At 37.9% G+C, this 19,785-nt stretch overlaps 1 protein-coding gene across 6 annotated transcripts in view; it reads right to left on the bottom strand.

Moving 5' to 3' along the window:
- Window positions 1–19,785, bottom strand: part of SNX14 (sorting nexin 14) — an 82,921-nt gene that overhangs the window by 50,043 nt on the left and 13,093 nt on the right. For 3 of the 6 annotated variants that reach the window (XM_047760587.1, XM_047760578.1, XM_047760559.1), the window contains exons 2-7: window positions 15,673–15,793; window positions 14,803–14,879; window positions 14,643–14,721; window positions 9,652–9,695; window positions 7,463–7,550; window positions 2,149–2,233 (exon numbers count right to left, since the gene is read on the bottom strand). In XM_047760587.1, the coding sequence (XP_047616543.1) occupies window positions 2,149–2,233; window positions 7,463–7,550; window positions 9,652–9,695; window positions 14,643–14,721; window positions 14,803–14,879; window positions 15,673–15,793 (494 nt within the window). Of the gene's footprint in view, window positions 1–2,148; window positions 2,234–7,462; window positions 7,551–9,651; window positions 9,696–14,642; window positions 14,722–14,802; window positions 14,880–15,672; window positions 15,794–19,785 lie in introns of those variants that run through there. The other 3 variants (XM_047760569.1, XM_047760548.1, XM_047760595.1) reach the window with 2 other exon arrangements.

A 19,785-nucleotide genomic window follows, 5' to 3' on the forward strand; every position in this document is an offset into this window, starting at 1 on the left:
ACAGCAACACCAGATCCTTAACCCACTGAGCAAGGCCAGGGATTGAACCCAAGCCCTCATGGATGCTAGTCAGGTTCGTTAACCACTGAGCCATGACGGGAACTCCTTTTTTTGGGGGGGCAGGGGGCCTCACCTGCCTCATGCAGCATTCCCAGGCTAGGGATTGAACCCACACCAGACTGGCGACCTGAGCCACTATAGTGCCACTGGCAGATCTTTAGCCTGCTGCGTCACCAAGGAACTCCAATATGCCAATACTGATACATTATTATTAACTAGAGTCTATAACTTTCATTAGAGTTTTACTCTTTGTGTTATGCATTCTATACGTTTTGACAAATGCATGATGCCATGTATCCACCATCACAGTACTAGAATGAATAGTTTCACTGCCTCCTGAGTCCCTTGTGTTTCACTTGTTTATCTCTCTCTCTTTCATTCATGAACCCTTAGCAACTACTGACCTTTTCCTTTTTTTTTTTCCGTCTTTTTAGGGCCCCACCCACGGCCTATGGAGGTCCCAGGCTAGGGATCGAATCAGAGCTGTAGCTGCCGGCCTATGCCACAGCCATAGCAACGCAAGATCCAAGCCATGTCTGCGTCCTCACCACAGCTCACGGCAATGCCAGATCCTTAACCCACTGAGCAAGGCCAGGGATCAAACCCACATCCTCATGGATACTAATGGGTTTCGTAACAGTATAGAGGCCAGGACACATATGAAAAACTGCAAAAAGGTCATCCTGGCTAAAACGTAACACATAATGAAGGACGAGAATAGACCAAAATACTTGACTAAATAGGAAAGGGTTTAAATGTAATACAGTTTTGACTCTATAGCAGAGTCACTAATGTTTTTTAGTAGGAAGGTAACACGAGAATTGTAGCATTGTGAAAATAACATTGTGGCACATATATGTTAGGCTAGGATAGGCTAAAACTGTTGAAATCATTAAGGAAAAGGGGGAGAAGAGATGTGAAAGATAACTCAGAGGAAGTAATGAAGGTAACAGACTACCATTCAAAAAAAGAGAAAGAGTTCCCATCATGACTCAGCAGAAACTGACTAGCATCCATGAGGACAAAGGTTTGATCCCTGACCTCACTCAGTGGGTTAGGAATCCGGCATTGCTGTGAGCTGTGGTGAGATCACAAACATGGCTTGGATCCTGTGTTGCTATGGCTGTGGTGTAGGCGGGCAGCTACAGCTCTGATTCAACCCCTAACCTGGGAACTTCCATATGCCACAGGTGTGGCCCTAAAAAGACAAAAAGAAAAAAAAAAAAATAAGACTAATCAAAAATATATTTAAAAATTAGCTAACTGTATTTTAATTTTAATAGATTCTTGAGTTCTCACAATCACTTATATGGTTAAAAACTATTGAAAAGGATTTCAGTTTAAAAGAACACTCTCACAGGAGTTCCCATCATGGCTCCATGGTTAACGAATCCGACTAGGAACTATGAGTTGCAGGTTTGATCCCTGGCCTTGCTCAGTGGGTTAAGGATCTGGCATTGCCGTGAGCTGTTGCAGACGTGGCTCAGATCCCGTGTTCCTGTGGCTCTGGCATAGGCTGGCAGCTACAGCTCCGATTAGACCCCTAGCCTGGGAACCTCCATATGCCGCATGTGTGGCCCTAGAAAAGACAAAAATAAATAAATAAATATATATATATATATATATATATATATATATATATATATAAAGAACACTCTCACAAAAAAATAAAATAAACCTAAAAAAAGAAAAAAAGGAGTTCCCATCATGGCACAGCCGAAACAAATCCAACTAGAAACCATGAGGTTGTGGGTTCAATCCCTGGCCTCACTCACTGGGTTAAGGATCCAGCGTTGCTGTGAGCTGTGCTATAGGTCGAAGACGCAGCTGAGATCTGGTGTTGCTGTGGCTATGGTGTAGGCCATCAGCTGTAGCTTGGATTGGAGCCCTAGCCTGGGAACCTCCATATGCCACCCATGCAGCCCTAAAAAAATAAAGCAAATAAAAAATAAATAAAAGTAAAGAATACTATCACAACATTTGTGAGTATATCAGTCAATGTATCAGTATTCAAACTTACACATTTAAGGTGAAAGTTGGTATATAAAAACGGAATCCCTCAAACTTTGTAGCAGAAAACTGTATTACCTTTCTGACTGGCTTTAACTATTACTTCTATATGCTTCATTGCTGCTTTCAATAGTTTCTTGGTGATAATGGATGGAATATCCACCTAAAAAAATTCAACATTAAAATAAAACTTTTAAATAATTATCAGTAAGTTTCAATAGCAGGAACACTATATTTAAGATATTGTAATATTTGATCTTAAAAATTAGCAATATTGGAGTTCCCATTGTGGCTCAGTGGCAACGAATCCAACTAGTACACAGAGGACAGAGGATGCAAGTTCAGTCCCTGGCCTCGCTTACTGGATCCAGCGTTGCAGTGAGCTATGGTGTAGATCGCAGACAAGGTTTGGATCCCATGTTTCTGTGGCTGTGGCATAGGCTGGAAGCTGTAGCTTCGATTTGACCCCTGGCCTAGGACCTTCCATGTGCTGTGAGTATGGCCCTAAAAAAGCAAATATATATATACACACACATACATATTTATAATATAAAAGCACTTTACATTCCTAGAGCATACTAACTATAACTTTAGACAGTTGTTCTGCCATAGTAATGAAACTCTATCTTAATATGCATACTCTATACACTAAATTTTTCTCACAAAATAGTATCTTTATTCTCGACTTATTTCTTTAATGAGTTTGTTCTAAATGTATTCAAGAAAAAAGAACCTCAAGTAACTTATCCTCCCTTTGAAGTTACAAATTTGTGTTTCCTGAAGTTGCTTGAAAATGAACTTTTTCATTCAGTTTACAGGATAAATCCTGGTATTAAGATATACAGAAGCATCCTAAAGTTTTATCATTCCCCACAAACATTTTTTCAATTGAAAGCCTAGAAACTGGAAGTTCCCACTGTGGGTCAGTGGGTAACCTGACATAGGGTCCATAAGGATGCAAGTTCAATCCCTGGCCTCATTCTGCGGGTTAAGGATCCAGCATTGCTGCAAGCTGCAGTGTAGGTCACAGATATACAAGATATACAGCTTGGATCCAATGTTGCCATGGCTATGTTGTAGGCCAATAGCTGCAGCTCTGATCTGAACCCTAGCTCAGGAACTTCCACATGCCTCAGGTGCAGAAATAAAAAGGAAAAAATAAAAAACAATAAAGGCTGGAGACTATAGTGACTATGGCAGTTTAGGGAGAGAGGATGGGGGCTTACAAGTACACACATGAAAGAGGCATAAAATAAAATAACTAAAAAAAAAATCTGGGAGTTCCTGTCGTGGCTCAGTGGTTAACGAATTTGACTAGGAACCATGAGGTTGAGGGTTTGATCCCTGGCCTTGCTCAGTGGGTTAAGGATCTGGCATTGCCATGAGCTGTGGTGTAGGTTGCAGATGCGGCTCAGATCCCACGTTGCTATGGCTCTGGTGTAGGCTTGGCAGCTACAGCTCTGATTAGACCCCTAGCCTGGGAACCTCCAAATGCCGCGGGTGCAGCCCTAGAAATGGCAAAAAAAAAAAAAAAAATCTGCAAATTAAGTCAATCACCAAAAAGCATGTTACTACACTTCAACAAGGCTTATCTTCATCACAAAACTCAACACATTATATTCTCCCTCTATCAAAAGCATGAGAAGACTGCATCAATAGTGTTTTTATGTTAACTTTTCTTTTAAAATTCCACATTAAGGCAGAGGGGGAAAAAATCATAGGCTAATAAATCTAATAAGATTGATGGATCATAAACCCCCCAAATTTCAGTGATTTACCAATAAAACCCAGAGCAGTTATCTTTTGGCTATATGAGATCAAACATGCTCAGTAAGTGGGGATATTTTTTATAGCAGTATGCCTTTTTTGAAAAATAACATTACTCCTCATTTATCCCTGCTCTCCTGGTTCAATGATTATAATAGTCTCATGTTTATCAGATAAACAAGATGTTTTAGTTTTCAAATGTTTTATGGAAACTTCTAAGAATACTAATGAAAATTTTCATTTGTAAGTTCCATTTTAGAGACTTCAGGGCAAAAACAAAACAGTAAAATACTGAGTTTGTCACTAAATTTTGATTTTAAAAAAAACAAACAACCCAAAAAACCACTGTAGACCTTAAATATTTGTTTATTTTCATTATCTCCAAATTGCCATTTTACATTGCTCAGGCAACAGTATCAAGGACAGATCATTGTACTAGAATAACATCACCCAAGCCTAATCCTTTAACCAGTGACTACCTCTGACACTTTGACAAAGAGTATTGCTATCTTTCTATAAAATGAGTATGGTAATGACCCATTTATATCCCAGGATAGTAAGCAAATAAAAAGAATCCAAAATGTGGAAAAATGTATTTGCAAAACATTTCTGATGAAGGAACTACATCCAGAATAGATAATGAACCCTTACATGCTAATAATAAAAAGACAAAGAAAGGCAAAAAACTTTTTTTTTTAATTTTTTCTTTTTGCTTTTTAGGGCCGCATCTGCAGCTTATGGAGGTTCCCAGGCTAGGGGTCTAATCAGAGGTACAGCTGCCGGCCTAGACCACAACCACAGCAACAACATATCCAAGTCGCATCTGCGACCTACACCACAGTTCACAGCAACACCGGATCTTTAACCCACTGAGTGAGGCTAGGGATTGAACCCACAACCTCACGATTCCTAGTTGGATTCGTTTCCACAATGGGAACTCTAAAAAAGGCAAAAATTTGAAAACACATTTCTTCAAAAAAAGATATACAAATGGCCAATAACTATCTGAAAAGACACTCAACATCATTAGTCATACAAAAACACAAATCAAAGCCACAGGATATCACTTCACATCCACCAGAATGGTTAGAATAAAAAAGTGGGGGAGTTCCTGTCATGGCTCAGTGGCAATGAATCTGACTAGTAATCATGGGTTAAGGATCCAGCATTCCAATGAGCAATAGTGTAGGTCACAGACACAGCTTGGATCTGGCATGGCTGTGGCGTAGGCATAGTCAGGCAGCCACAGCTTCAATTGGATCCCTAGCCTGGGAACCTCCATATGCCACTAGTGCAGCCCTTCAAAAAAAGGAGGCGGGGGAGTTTAAAACTGATTCTGGCAAGGATGTGGAGAAATCAGAATCCTCGGACTGCTGGTGGGAATGCAAAATAGTGCAGTCACTTTGGAAAATAGTCTGGCAGTTCCTCAAAAATTTAAACATAGAGTTACCATCTGACCCAATAATTACACTCCTAAGTGAACCCAAGAAAAATGAAAACATATATTCCATGCACCCCTCCCCCCAAAAAACTTGTATGCAAATGCTGTGGCAGCATTACTCATAACAGCCAAAGGCGAAAGCAATCCAAATGTCCATCACCTGATGGAGGGATAAACAAAATGTGCTGTATCCTGGAGTTCCCGTCGTGGCGCAGTGGTTAACGAATCCGACTAGGAACCATGAGGTTGCGGGTTCGGTCCCTGCCCTTGCTCAGTGGGTTAACGATCCGGCGTTGCCGTGAGCTGTGGTGTAGGTTGCAGATGCGGCTCGGATCCCGCGTTGCTGTGGCTCTGGCGTAGGCCAGTGGCTACAGCTCCGATTGGACCCCTAGCCTGGGAACCTCCATATGCCGAGGGAGCAGCCCAAGAAATAGCAACAGCAGCAACAACTACAACAACAAAAGACAAAAAGACAAAAAAAAAAAAGTGCTGTATCCATACAATGGAATATAATTCAGACATTAAAAAAAGTACTGATACATGCTACAACATGACAACATGGATGAACCTTGAAAACACTGTACTAAGTGAAAACAGCCAATCACAAAAACTACAGAAAGGATTCTGTCAGTCTCCCTATTATAAAGTATACTGCAATGAATCTTTGAATATACAATTTTACATACCACTCTGATTATTTCTTTAAAATATATTACATAGGCGTTCCCACTGTGGTTCAGTGGGTTAAGAACCCAACTAGTATCCATGAGGATGTGGGTTCAATCCCTGACCTTGCTCAGTGAGTTAAGGATCCAGCATAGCTGCAGCCTGAAGCATAAGTCACAGATGCGGCTCTGATCCTACGTTGCTGTGTCTGTGGCATGGGTGGGCAGCTGCAGCTCTGATTTGACCTCTACCCTGGGAACTTCCATATGCCACAGCTGCAGCCCTTAAAAAAATAATAATAAATAAATAAAATAAAATACACTACATAAAATGCAAAAAAAATTGGGGAGTATAGATACTTTTAAATCTTTTAATAAAGATTACCAGGGAGCTCCTGCTGTGGCCCAATGGGTTAGGAATCCAACTGCAGGAGTTCCTATTGTGGCTCAACAGTAATGAACCCAACTAGTATCTGTGAGGACTCAGGTTCTATTCCTGGCCTCACTCAGTGGGTTAAGGATCCAGCATTGCAATGAGCTGTGGTGTAGGTCACAGACATGGCTCAGACCCCACGTTGCTGTGGCTGTGGTGTAGGCCAGCAGCTGCAGCTCTGATTTGACCCCTAGCCTGGGAACTTCCATATGCTGTGGGTGTGGCCCTAAAAGGACTAAAAGAAGAAGAAAAAAAAAAAAAAAAAAAAAAGAACCCAACTGCAGTGGCTCAGGTCACTGCAGAGGACCATGTTCAATCTCCCGGCTAGTGCAGTAGGTTAAAGGATCTAGCGTTGTCACAGCTGTGGTGTAGGTCGCAGCTTCAGCTCGGATCCAATCCCTGGCCCGGGAACTTCCATATGCTGTGGGTATGGCCATAAAATTTTTTCAAATTTTTAAAATAAATTTTTTAAAAAGTGAAGATTACCAAACTGCCTTCCAGTGTAAGAGTTACACCAATTTGAATTTGTACTTGCTTTGCCTGTTTCTCTTCAATCACCACTGCTATACATTATCATTCTTTTTTATGCTTCCTAATGTGATAAGCAGAAGAATAGTATCTCATCAAGAGGGTATATTTATTTCAAGTAGGACAACATATTTTCAAACATTCATTGGCCATTTTATATTTTTCTTTTGTGAACTACTTATTCATATTTTTTTCTTATCTTTGCTACAAAGATCAACTGCATTATGCATTTCTCAAATAGACATAGAAATACAAGATTTATCTTTACTAATGGCAGAAATATTATATACCAATTTCTTGACAAGATGTTCAGTTCTACTGAACTGACAAGGCAGTAGACAAGCATTTGCATCTACAGCTAACATACTGTAAAGTACATATAGAAAAAGACTCAACCATAAAATATGGCTCAACATTTTTTTAAAAATTAAAATAACAACAATTTTGAAGAACAAAATAAATACATACAGTATAGGATAAAGTAAAAATAAGATTCAAAAAGTCTCTTTAATAATGATAAAACCTGAAATTCCCAAATTTTTCATTAAAAATATATACCTTGTGAATCCTTCGAATTAAGACAGATGCAAAAAACCGTAACATTATCCTCAGTTCATCAACAAAGGACTCATCATCTGTTACATCCCTTCAATTGAGAAGAAAAGCAAGCATTTTTTACAAGTTCAAGAAAATACATGGATTCACCTTCTAGAAACCAAGAAAAGTCTAGAACTTACTTTTATTTGCTTTACTTATGCTATTTTTAACAAATAATGCATTACATTACAGAATTTTAAAATGTACAAAAAAATAAAAATCTCCCATAATTCTAGTACCAAGACATAATTACTATTAATGAAATTGTAGTATATATTTCCCTGCAGACATTCATACATACATAGTCATATTTTTAAGATTTTTAAGACCATTTTCTGAACATCATCAAAGAAATATCTAAGAAACAGAACAAAATAATTCTGAGAAGCAACAGAATTAAATTCAAAATTTTAAATTAGTTTAAAATATTTACAAATTAGTAATGTAAACTAATTCCAAAAGCTAAAAAAAAAACAGTATGTGTTCTATTTGCAAAAGAAAATAAACTGAAACTCAAAGTTTTTAAACAGAAATTTGACAACCACCTCCTGAGTTTTCCTGCAGTCTTAAGGTCCCTAGACGAATTAGGACACTTTCAATCAAAGAAAGAAAGGTATGTATAATAGTGATATCCCAAACTTGAAGGTAATGTGAACTGCTAAGCCCTTGGGTGGAATAAGGAAGATAACTGTAGCAACCATGCTTCCCACCATTAACTCCAAGGAAGGGGATATCATAGCTTCAAGAGCTATATAGCTTTAACATTTAGAAATACAGCCTGATTTTACGTCTGAAGAGCCATAACAGGGCAGGTGGGAGAGTCAGTAGGATACATTTTACAAAAGGGTGTGGGTGTGGGTGTGGGTTGGTGGGTGTGTGTGTGTGTGTGTGTGTGTGTGCGCACGCAAGCAAGGCCAAGGACCGAACCTGCAACCTCATGGTTCCTAGTCGGATTTGTTAACCACTGTGCCATGACGGGAACTCCAACTCTTAACTTTCTTAAATGGCAAATGCCCCGTATTTAAGACAGAATCCAATGTAAAAAATTAATTTACAAAAGCTTTTAAGGAAAATATGACATAAAAATTGGATATTAAATTTGTTTTACTATACTATAGATCAATTCAACTACTAGCATTTTTAAATTAGGAAATTCAAAATATACTAAATCAATATAACATTATGGAGTTTCTGCTGTGGTGCAATAGGATGGACAGCGTCTTGGGAGCACAGGGACGAAGGTACAATCCCAGGACCGGCACAGTGGGTTACAGATATGGCATTGCCACAGGCTTAGGTCAAAGCTGTGGCTCTGGTCTGAACCCTGGCCCAGGAACTCCATATACTGCAGGCAGCCTAAAAAGAAAAATATATATATAAAATTAGAGTAGATGTCAGTAAATATTACATGCATAAGTCATATAGGTGAAAGTATTCAAATATATAATTAAATAATGATACTTATATAAAGGAACATGAATTTATTAAATGATATAACCTGGATTTTTAATTTTCAAACTAAATTTTTTTTCAGATCTAGAGTATTTTCCGTATCTTCCTAATTAAGCATAGAGCACTTGTACATTCATACCAAAAACAAAGTTACTTTGAAAAAACATTAATTTTGTAGGAAAATTCTATTGAAATTAATTTTTAATGTAATGAAATACGTGAATGTAAGTTTTTCCTCTAAGTGCGTAACTATTTCAAGTGTAAAAAGTGCATACAAAGTAGTAAATCACAACAATTACGAGTTATGAGAAATGCCACAAGTCACTTTTCTTTCAAAAAGCAGAATAGGGTTTTATTTCCTCCTTGCTATCACTAAACTATTCATTGACTGCCTATATCAATGGTGCTTAACTAGGACCATTATGCCTCCCAGGTAACATTCTCTGAAGACATTATTGGTGGTTACAACTAGGAAGAGTAAGGGGTGTCACTAGCATCCTCTGCAAAAAGCCAGGGGTGCTGCTAAATATCCTATAATGAATGCACAGCACAGGTCCCCAAACAAAGACCTTGTGCTAAAATGTCAATAGTGCCAAAACTGAGAAATCCTGGCCTATACCTGAAAATGCACCATTAGTACACTTAACTTAATGATATTCACTACACTAAAGAAAAAGGGTCTTATGGAAAAAACTTACCTGTACCAAGGGTAAACAAAGTTTTCCAACACTAATTCAAGAACCTGCATAAAAATTATTTTTTCAAGAAAAATCAAATTAATTAACTATTTGTAGGAAAATAAACTGTCTACTAACATATAATATTACCAAAAACCAAGTTCAGTATTCCAAATATTGACATCTAATATCACCCATTCACATGACAAAATGTATATGTCAACTCTACATGGTTTTAAGGATGAAAGAGAACATATGAGAAAACACTTTGAAAAAAATAAAAGTCCATTAAAAAGAAAAGTTACTATTAGAATGACACAAATTTCTAAATATTCCCATAATTTTAGAAAAATGTAAAAGAATTAAATTGTTCTTGACTCTGGAGCTTCACTGAACCTAAAAAGTCTTACGGAAAGAAGGAAAATAATAGGCTAGGAGATCCCAATGTGGCTCAGTGGGTTAAAAACCCAACTACTATCCATGAGGATGCAGATTCGATCCCTGGCTTCCCTCAGTGGGTTAAGGATTCAGCATTCTGATGGCGTTGCTGTGGCTGTGGCACAGGCTGGCAGCTGCAGCTCTGATTCGACCCCTAGCCTGGGAACGTCCATAAGCCAGAGGTGCTACCCTAAAAACAAATAAATAAATAATAATAATAATAGGCTAGTCTTTTGCACTTCTAACTCTGTAAGTCAGTATTCCCAAATAAATTGAAGAAACAAATATATAAGACTTATATAAAAGGTCAAAATTAGATGTCAGTGAGTATCTCTAAAAGGAAGATAGAGGGGGACTTCTGGGGGCTAACGTTTTTGTTTCTTGATCTGGGTGCTGATTATATGGATATGCCAGCTTTGTGGAAATTGCAGCTATACATTTAAAATCAATATGTAAATTGTATGTGAAAAAGCAACAAAACAAAACAAACCCTGGGTGTTAAACCTTCCATTTCTTGAGCCTTAGTGTAGCAGTGTGGTTTAATTTATAAAAGGATGTGCAGCAATGGGCATTAACTTTAAAAAGCGCTAGGGAAGGAATGAAACAACAAATCTAATCTGACTATATACCTGCTCTACAGCAGTAATAAAGACTGTGGACTCTCTAAATATGAAGGCAACAAGATTTGGAGTTTTTACTACAAAAACTAGCATTAGGGATATCAGCTAGAAAAATAAGATGTATAGAGACAGGGTTAGGACACAGATAGAAGACCAGAAAATTTACCATTAAACATTTGATCTTACTTTATTCCCCAAATCCAATCAGAAATCCCAATGATTTTAGGTCCTAAGTAGCTCTTTTCTACAGTTCCATTGTTCTGGTTCTCATCTTCTCACCCCTATATATAGCAGTAGCCTCTAAACTTGTCTCCCTCTTGGGAGTTCCCATTGTGGTGCAGCATAAACGAACTTGACTAGTATCCATGAGGATGTGGGTTTGATTGCTGGCCTCACTCAACGGATTAAGGATCTGGTGTTGCCATGAGCCATCGTGTAGCCCACAGACACAGCTCAGATCCTGCGTTGCTGTTGCTGTTGCTGTTGCCGTGGCTGTAGTGTAGCCCGGCAGCTGCAGCTCTGACTCAACCCCTAGCCTGGGAACTTCCATGTGCCTCAGGTGCAGCCCTAAAAAGCAAAAAATAAAATAAAATGAAATCAAATAAATAAACTTGTCTCCCTCCTCTAAGCAAGCTCCCCTCGATCCACCATAAAGTTGCCAAAGTGATCTAAAACATGCATCTGACCACATCACTCTCTTGCATGAAACTCTTAATATATCAAACCACAATATATCTAAGTAAGAAAAGTGGAGCTGCATTGATTTTGAAGGGGCAGGAGAAAGCTGCATGCCAGCAGCTGTGACCATCTATTTCCTTTTCACCTCCCACTGCATCCTGTGAGTCACATCTGGAAACTCTAGTTACACAATTTGAAAATCACTGCCTTCCATGATCAATTAAAGTCCTTCGGCCTGGACTTTCAAGTCTTTTGATGATCAATTTCTAAAGGGTCATATAAAAATTAAGAACAGGAGTTCCCGTCATGGCCCAGTGGTTAACGCACCCAATTAGTATTCGTGAAGATGCGAACTTGATCCCTGGCCTTGCTCAGTGGGTTACGGATCCAGCATTGCCGTGAGGTGTAGCCTAGGCCAGCAGCTACAGCTCCAGTTTGACCGCTAGCCTACGAACCTCCATATGCTGCAGGTGCAGCCCTGAAAAGACTAAATAAATAAATAAATAAATAAATAAATAAATAAAGAACTAAGGCAGTCCTGGGTTTTAGATTGAGTCCCTCTACCAACCAGCTGCAATACTTGAGAAAATTACTAAAACTCTCTAAACTCTAACTTTGGTAAAACCACAAGTAATAGCACCTACTTCATACACAGCTTGTGTGATTACATGAATAATGCAAGTACAGTGATTAACACAATACCTGCTATACAGTACGTGACTGATAAATACCAGCGACTAGAATAGGGTCTCTTTATTGTCCACATCCTCCTTCACATTTTACCCTCCAGCTTACTGAACACTCCCTCTTGTTTCAAAGTCTCTCTTTCCTTCCAAAAGCTCTTCCCACACCCTGAAATACCCTATCCCACACTATCAGGTTGGCAAACTTCTAGTTATACTTCCTAATTGTCCCACTCAACAGGTAAGCACTTCTTCCTCTGTACTAACAATACACCTTGTACATTACTTCCATTATTGTCTGCATTACATTATATTGTATAAGTCTGTTTATATGTCTACCTCCTCTCCTAGACTGAAGTTCCTAGAAGAACCATACTTATTCTCTTTTTATTCCTAGGACCTAGTCTAGTTCCTGCCTACAGCAAGATCTCAAAAAATGCTTTTAAATATTAGAGCTAATATTTATTGCACACCAATATGTGCCAGGTACTAGGCCAAGAATTTTACATAACTTCTTTCAATTTTTAAAAAGAAATGAAGAAATGAAATGTCAACTACAAATAATACTTTCCATAAAGGTCTTATCTTCAGCAGACCTCAAATCAGCATTCTCCAAATTAAGTGCAATGAAAGAACGATTTAAAAATGGGTGATGTTGAGATGGGCAAGAAGATTTTTGTTCAGATGTGTGCCCAGTACCATACTGTTGAAAAGGGAGACAAACATAAGATTGGCCCAAACCTCCATGGTCTGTTTGGACCGAGGACAGGTCAGGCTCCTAGATTCACTTACACAGATACCAACAAGAACAAAGGCATCACCTGAGGAGAGGAGACACTGATGGAGTACTTGGAGAATCCCAAGAAGTACATCCCTGGAACAAACATTATCTTTGCTGACATTAAGAAGGGAGAAAGGGGGAGTTCCTGTCGTGGCGCAGTGGTTAACGAACCTGACTAGGAACCATGAGGTTGTGGGTTCAATCCCTGGCCTTGCTCAGGGGGTTAACAATCCAGCATTACCGTGAGCTGTGGTGTAGGTTACAGATGCAGCTCTGCTCGGATCCCGCGTTGCTGTGGCTCTGGCGTAGACCCCTGATTAGACCCCTAGTCTGGGAATCTCCATATGCCGCGGGAGCAGCCCTAGAAGAGGCAAAAAGACAAAAAAAAAAAAAAAGAAGGGAGAAAGGGAAGACTTGGTAGCTTATTTCAAAAAAGCTACTAATAATAGTTGACCACTGCCTTATTTATTACAAGATCGAAATATCTCATGACTTTTATGTGTGTATCATATCTAAATTGATTTCATATACTAGAATTCAGATCATGTATGGCTGATGGAATGTTTCTGTTGGACAGTCCTGATTTAAATAAGATTGGTTTGTGGCTAAATGAATATGGTCAGCTTTTTGAATTTCAGTAGTAATTTCAGTTCAACAAGTACTATCACTGTTTTCCCCTTCTAAAGAGATGATTAAACATGAAAACGGAATGTTAAACTTTTCAGGAAGATGGTGAATATCTTCTCAAAACCTATAGAAGACTGGTTTTATATTTAGCTTTCTATAACTGGTTATATTAATATATTTAAATACTGAGACGATCCCTTCACTGTCTCATAAAACAGAGCAAGATTTCAAGTTGTATACACCAGCCTGTTAAGGCAAGAGCTAAAGATAAACTGACAATGTCCACTTTTCCTTTTTGGTCTTAACTATGCCAATTTCATTAAAATCCTCTGTATCTAAAAAACCTTCTTTTACATATTGAAAGGCATTTTAGTGTGGTTTATGTACAGCATCAAATAAAGAATATTTAGCATCTCTCACATTTTATAGATGACCTTTAAGATCAGATGCTTTTAAAATTCAGTGTGATAAGATATGTTAGCAAATTTTGTGAATTCTTTACAAAGTCAGGTTATTATAATTCAGGATTGTCTTTTAAACAGGTATTCAAAAACACAACTGTAGAACTACTGAATATGTATGATGGTAATGGTGCTTTTGCCAACTCATTGGAAGGTTTAAAATAGACGACCTATACCGTCAGCACAGATTTGTAAAGTATCTGATCATAAGGCTTAAGAATTAAAAACAAAATCACAGATTGCTATGTTACCAAAAAGATACACATAAAATGTGACTGGAACAAAGACAGGAGAAAAAGCTTCCTATTTGTACATTATGCAGAAACAGTGAAATGTATTCCATTCTCTGCCCTACCCTTATGTTAGTGTCAAAACTGGGGTCATAATTCAGTAAGATATACATTTGCTCCTGGTAGCTCAGGTCCAGAATTACAAAATGGTTATTTCTACTAAATGGTTATTTCCCTTTTGTAAAAATGGCTGTTTTTAAAAGAGGTAAACAATAACTAAGTTAAAACAGTACGTTCTTTGATTAAAATACCCATTTAAATTTGACATGGAAGCCAAAAACATTTCTGGCTTACCATTCAAGTTATATACAATCGACTACCCAGCCTAGAATTGATTAAGTGGCATACATTAAAAAGCTCCATGTTTAAATTTTCCATAGGTATTTAATATTTTCTGCTTAGGTATGTATGGCAATATTAATTAAATCAATTACCTCTGAGAGAGACGCATCAACCTTGGAAGAAATTTTGAGGTCTAGCCATGGCTGGTAGTTTTCAAGCAGCAAGGCAGGCCTGAAGAAAATCATACAATTAAATTGCTTGAAATCCAAATTGTAATTGGAAGGATCAACAAATCAAAAGTGTTTAACTTACCTATGTCGTTTACATTTCACTTTACCACAAACAGCACAGCTACGACCTTGAGGAAACAATTCTTGAAGTCCTAACTGCTAAAAAAGGGAAATGGGGAGATTTGTCTTTACATTACATATCATATTTACCAAAGAGAATCAACTTCTCAAAAGCTTGTTAATCAATGTATGAATTCAGAGGACATTTTATTATTATTATTACTTATGCTTTAACACTGAAACCATTCTTTGCTATACCAAACTGCGAACAGAGAAAAAATACCTAATGAAATCTCTTTCAATAACTAAGCCAAATTTCCAAGCTTAAAGTTAAGGCCAATTAGGAGTTCCCACTGTGGCGCAGTGGGTTAAGAACCTGACTGCAACAGCTTAGGTCACTGTGGAGGTGCAGGTTTGATTCCTGGCCCAGCACAGTAGCTTAAAGAATCTGGTGGGTCACAGCTGTGGCTCAGATTCAATCCCTGGCCCAAGAACTTCATTATGCCACAGGTGTAGCCAGAAATAAATAAATAAATAAATAAATAAAATTAACTGCTACATTCACATTTAAAAAAATTTCAATTTATATTTGAAAATGAAAGGTGTAAGAAAAAAACTATTTTGTATTTCTCAAAAACTTTGAATTCAATGAGGATCCCAATTTTCTGAGAATTCTGTATTTTCTTTTCAGAGTTCCCCCTAGGAGAACTATGTACTTTAAAAATATACAAATATGCAAATTTCACTTTGAAAATGTTCTTATGTCTCCATTATTAAATAACAGCAGATGTATTTTTTAGAAATCACTGCTTTAACATGCTTTCACGAATAATATGGAACAGTACTGGGTCACACATACTGACTTTTTCGAAAGTAAGAACACATATTTTACCTTGGGTTTATATTTTATCGTGAAGAATATATTTGGTAAGAGAGAATCAGGTCCTAATGAACAGTAGAATGTGACAACTCCAGCAACAAATGACCAGAAGATCATTAAAACATGAAGATACCTTAAAAATAAATGAAGATAATTATTAGAACCAAAAAAAAAATAACTAATTTGCCTCTTCACACTGATTTATTAAGTATTTAGTTAAGCACCTGCTGTATCAGGTTGAAGCAATTTCTCCAGTCATGATTTTCTGTAATGTATTTATTAACTATAAGAATCACAGAATGAATGCTATCAAATGTACATGTCATTTAAAGTATAAAGAGGTACAAACTGTCAATATTTCATAAATTGTTACCTAGGTTGTCATGTTTAACTAGCCAATACTACATTTTTCCAGAATACCTTCTAATGATCATGTAGTATCCATACCCCACCAAAATTCTGATTATCATTAAATCAAAACAAAATTTTACTGAGTGCCAATTCTGTACTGGGGACACAGTAAGGAACTGCACTGCCATGGCCTCTATTTGCATGGAAAATACAATCTGGTAGGTTTAACAGGTGAGTAAATGAATACAATACAGTGTGATGATGTGTTCTACATTATGACCAAGAAACGACGTATGATACCAGGACACCTCAGGCAGAATACACAACCCAATGTGAAAGGACAGAAAAGCTTTTTTTTCAGAGACAGTTGTATTTATGGAAAAACTTAAAGAGTGAGTAGGAGAAAACCAACAAAAGAGGACAGGGGAGAGGAATGAGGGACTGGATAAGAAGCAGAGAAATTCAAACTTGAGAGAATTATGTGGACTAAGATCTGAGCATAGTTCTAAGGAAGAAGTGGCCTTGAGATGAATCTAAAAAAACTAAGCAGAAACCATATGATACAGTGTCATATAACAAGTCATGTTGTGGCATCTCAATATAGTCAGTCCTCACACTGCAGTTCTGATATACACAAATTTCAGTTATCATCATTCTATAAAAAACCAACCCTCCAACAGCACAGTTCAAAATTCTAATTACCACATTTATATTTATTAACTGTGAATAACTGCATACAGTACAAACTTTGGTGCTTGCTCTTCAGTCCACAAATCTCTATGGAGTGAGAAGAGAATAAAGCCAATCTACAGAGAGAAGGAGAAAAATCCAGGAGGGGAACAAAGTATTGGCAATATTCCAAATTCCAGTCCTATATGTCCCTGAGGCCCAGCCACACCCCAGTTCTCTCTGCACTTACATAACCTTCCAATGATTCCCCTCTTTGCCAAACTCAGTGTGAGCTGAGTTTCTTTCACCTACCATCAGGATTAGTGAATAATACACACAAGACAATGAAGAGTTTTAAAAATATTTTAAGAATTTTTTAAAGTTTTAAGGAGAATAGTATCATCAGATTGTCTGATTAGAAAACCACTCTGGCTGCAATATGGGTAATGGCCTAAACTAAGAGCATGCAGACTAATTAGAAAGGTGCTGAAGTAATTAATCCAGGAGAGTCTACAGATGGCTTGTACTAGGAAGAGACTAGAAATAAAGAGAAGCTGGCTGTTTTGAGACATCTAGGAAGAAGAATTAAGAGGACTAAGCAGTTGGTTAGACATAAGAAGAAAGGACAGGTAAAAAACCAGTTCCCCTTTGGACATGCTGAATTTCAGGTATCTTAAGATATGCCAAGCAGAAATGTTCCACCACCAGCCAAAAACTGGGTAGTTTAAATTTCTGCAGTGAATTATGGGCCAAGAATAGAGGTTTGGGGATTATCAGCATTAAGATCACTGAACTCATGGGAATCAATGACATGACCAGGGAAAAGCTGCAGGGTGAAAAAAGAAAAGAATGTAACATATTTAAGAAATAAGCAGAAGAGAAATCCATAAAGGAAACAAGTAGTTAGAAGAGTTGGGAAGAAAACCAGGGGTCAAGTCATAAAGGCTGTCAAGAGAAAGGAAGGAAGGAAGAAAGGAAGGAAGGAAGGAAGGAAGGAAGGAAGGAAGGAAGAAAAGAAAAGAAAGAAAGAAAAGAAAGAAAAGAAAGAAAAGAAAGAAAAGAAAGAAAAGAAAGAAAGAAAGAAAGAAAGAAAGAAAGAAAGAAAGAAAGAAAGAAAGAAAGAAAGAAAGAAAGAAAGAAAGAAAGAAAGAAAGAAAGAAAGAAAAAGAAACTGTTTCAACAGGGACAATGAGGAAAGGTGTCTAGTAAAACTTGATCATATTTAAATATTAACAGGAGGGGAGTTCCCATCGTGACTCAGCAGTAACGAACCCAACTAGTATCTGTGAGGACATGAGTTCAATTCCTGGCCTCGCTTGGTAGATTAAGGATCTGGCCTTGCCATGAGCTGTGATGTAGGTTGTAGACGTCGCTCGGATCCCACATTGCTGTGGCTGTGGTGTAGGCCAGCCTGGGAACTCCCATATGCCATAGGTACAGCCCTAAAAAGACCAAAAAAAAAAGAAAGAAAGAAATATATATGAGAAATATATATATATATATATATATATATATATATATGAGAAAATAGAGAAAGATGCAGGAGAAAAAAAAGGTAATTGAATTATTTTCTCCTAGAGAAGATAACAGCTGGGATTCAGAGCCAAAACAGAAGAAATAGTTATAAAAGGGAAAGCTACCCCTCCCCAATACCAGAGAGAAAGAATAGATTTATGAGAATGGAGTTAAACCTGTAGATTTGGTAATAAAATTCAAAGCCGTGTGACAGCTTTTAAGTGAAACAGGAGATGCTGAGAAGAAAGGGTGAATGAAGGTAGCACAAATGGAAGTTTTAGAAGACTGGGGAAATTCTTTTTTTCTTTTTTAGGGCTGCACCTGCAGTATATGGAGGTTCCCAGGCTAGAGTTCAAATCGGAGCTACAGCTGCTGGCCTACACCACAGCCACAGCAATGAAGGATCCGAGCTGGGCCTGCGACCTACACCACAACTCACAGCAACGCCAGATCCTTAACTCACTGAGCAAGGACAGGGATCAAACCCACATCCTTATGGATACTAGTCAGGTTCGTTAACCACTGAGCCATGACAGGAACTCCAGAAGATTGGGGAAATTCTGAATCAGTTGCTGGGGAGAAGTAAAGAAACGTGTATTCTAGGGAACTGATGAGCAGTACTGAGGCTTAACAGTTAAATTCACAGGTGTGGAATTTTCTCTAACAGCATTAAGTAACCAGGATATAACAGTAAAAAACAAACAAACAAACAAAACCAGCAGCATCAGTGACCCAAGATTTGGATTTTGTCAGGTGATCGGAATATAAGGAAAAAGAGTTAAGGATAACGGCATTTGAGTGGTAGAAGTGATGGTCCAGGGAATCCAGGCTAGACTAACTCTAAATTACACAGGAAAGTAAGTGACAACAGAAGAGGGACAACGGATAGCAAGAAAGCAGAGGAATCAGGAGGCAAAGAAAAGCAGGTACAGTGTAACTGGCTAAAAGAAAGAAGTAGGCATTGGTCAGCAAGTGGGATGTGATTTTTAAGACTGCACAGGTAGAATGCTTTCTGGTGATAATAAGGGCCACCATATGGTGATCCAAGTGGGAGACTGTAGAGGAGCCACATCGAGATAGACTAGAGTATTTGATGGGACTCACACAAACATTAAAGTTACCCAGAATGATGGCAAGATTTAAAATACAGGGAAAGTCTATAATCCAGAAGCTTATAATGCAGTGACCTAGAGATTTGATACCAATGAGAAAACAGACAGACAGCATGTTTCAAGGGCGTAAAAGACTTCTACTTCCTTGACAGAATAACTGGTACCAGACTTGCCTTTCCACCATAAACAACTATAAAACCAGACAAAACATATGTGTCAACTGTTTCTAGGCACGGACAATAGAAAATACAGAAACATAACCTTTAAGAAAAGGGAAGCACAGAAGTGAGTTACATATTCATCCCAGTTCTTTGGAGGCTACTGCCTAAGTGCAGCATGGAACAGAATGAGTGATAGGGGTTATTGTGAAGATAGGGATTTCGGGATTGGGGATTAAAGTACCGGGTAGTAAGAAGAGGTGAAAATTGATGATTAAAGGTGTATTACAGACAGTGACCAAGTAAGTGCAAGAGCTGTG

This window comes from Phacochoerus africanus, chromosome 2, assembly GCF_016906955.1.
Source record: "Phacochoerus africanus isolate WHEZ1 chromosome 2, ROS_Pafr_v1, whole genome shotgun sequence".
NCBI lineage: Eukaryota > Metazoa > Chordata > Mammalia > Artiodactyla > Suidae > Phacochoerus > Phacochoerus africanus.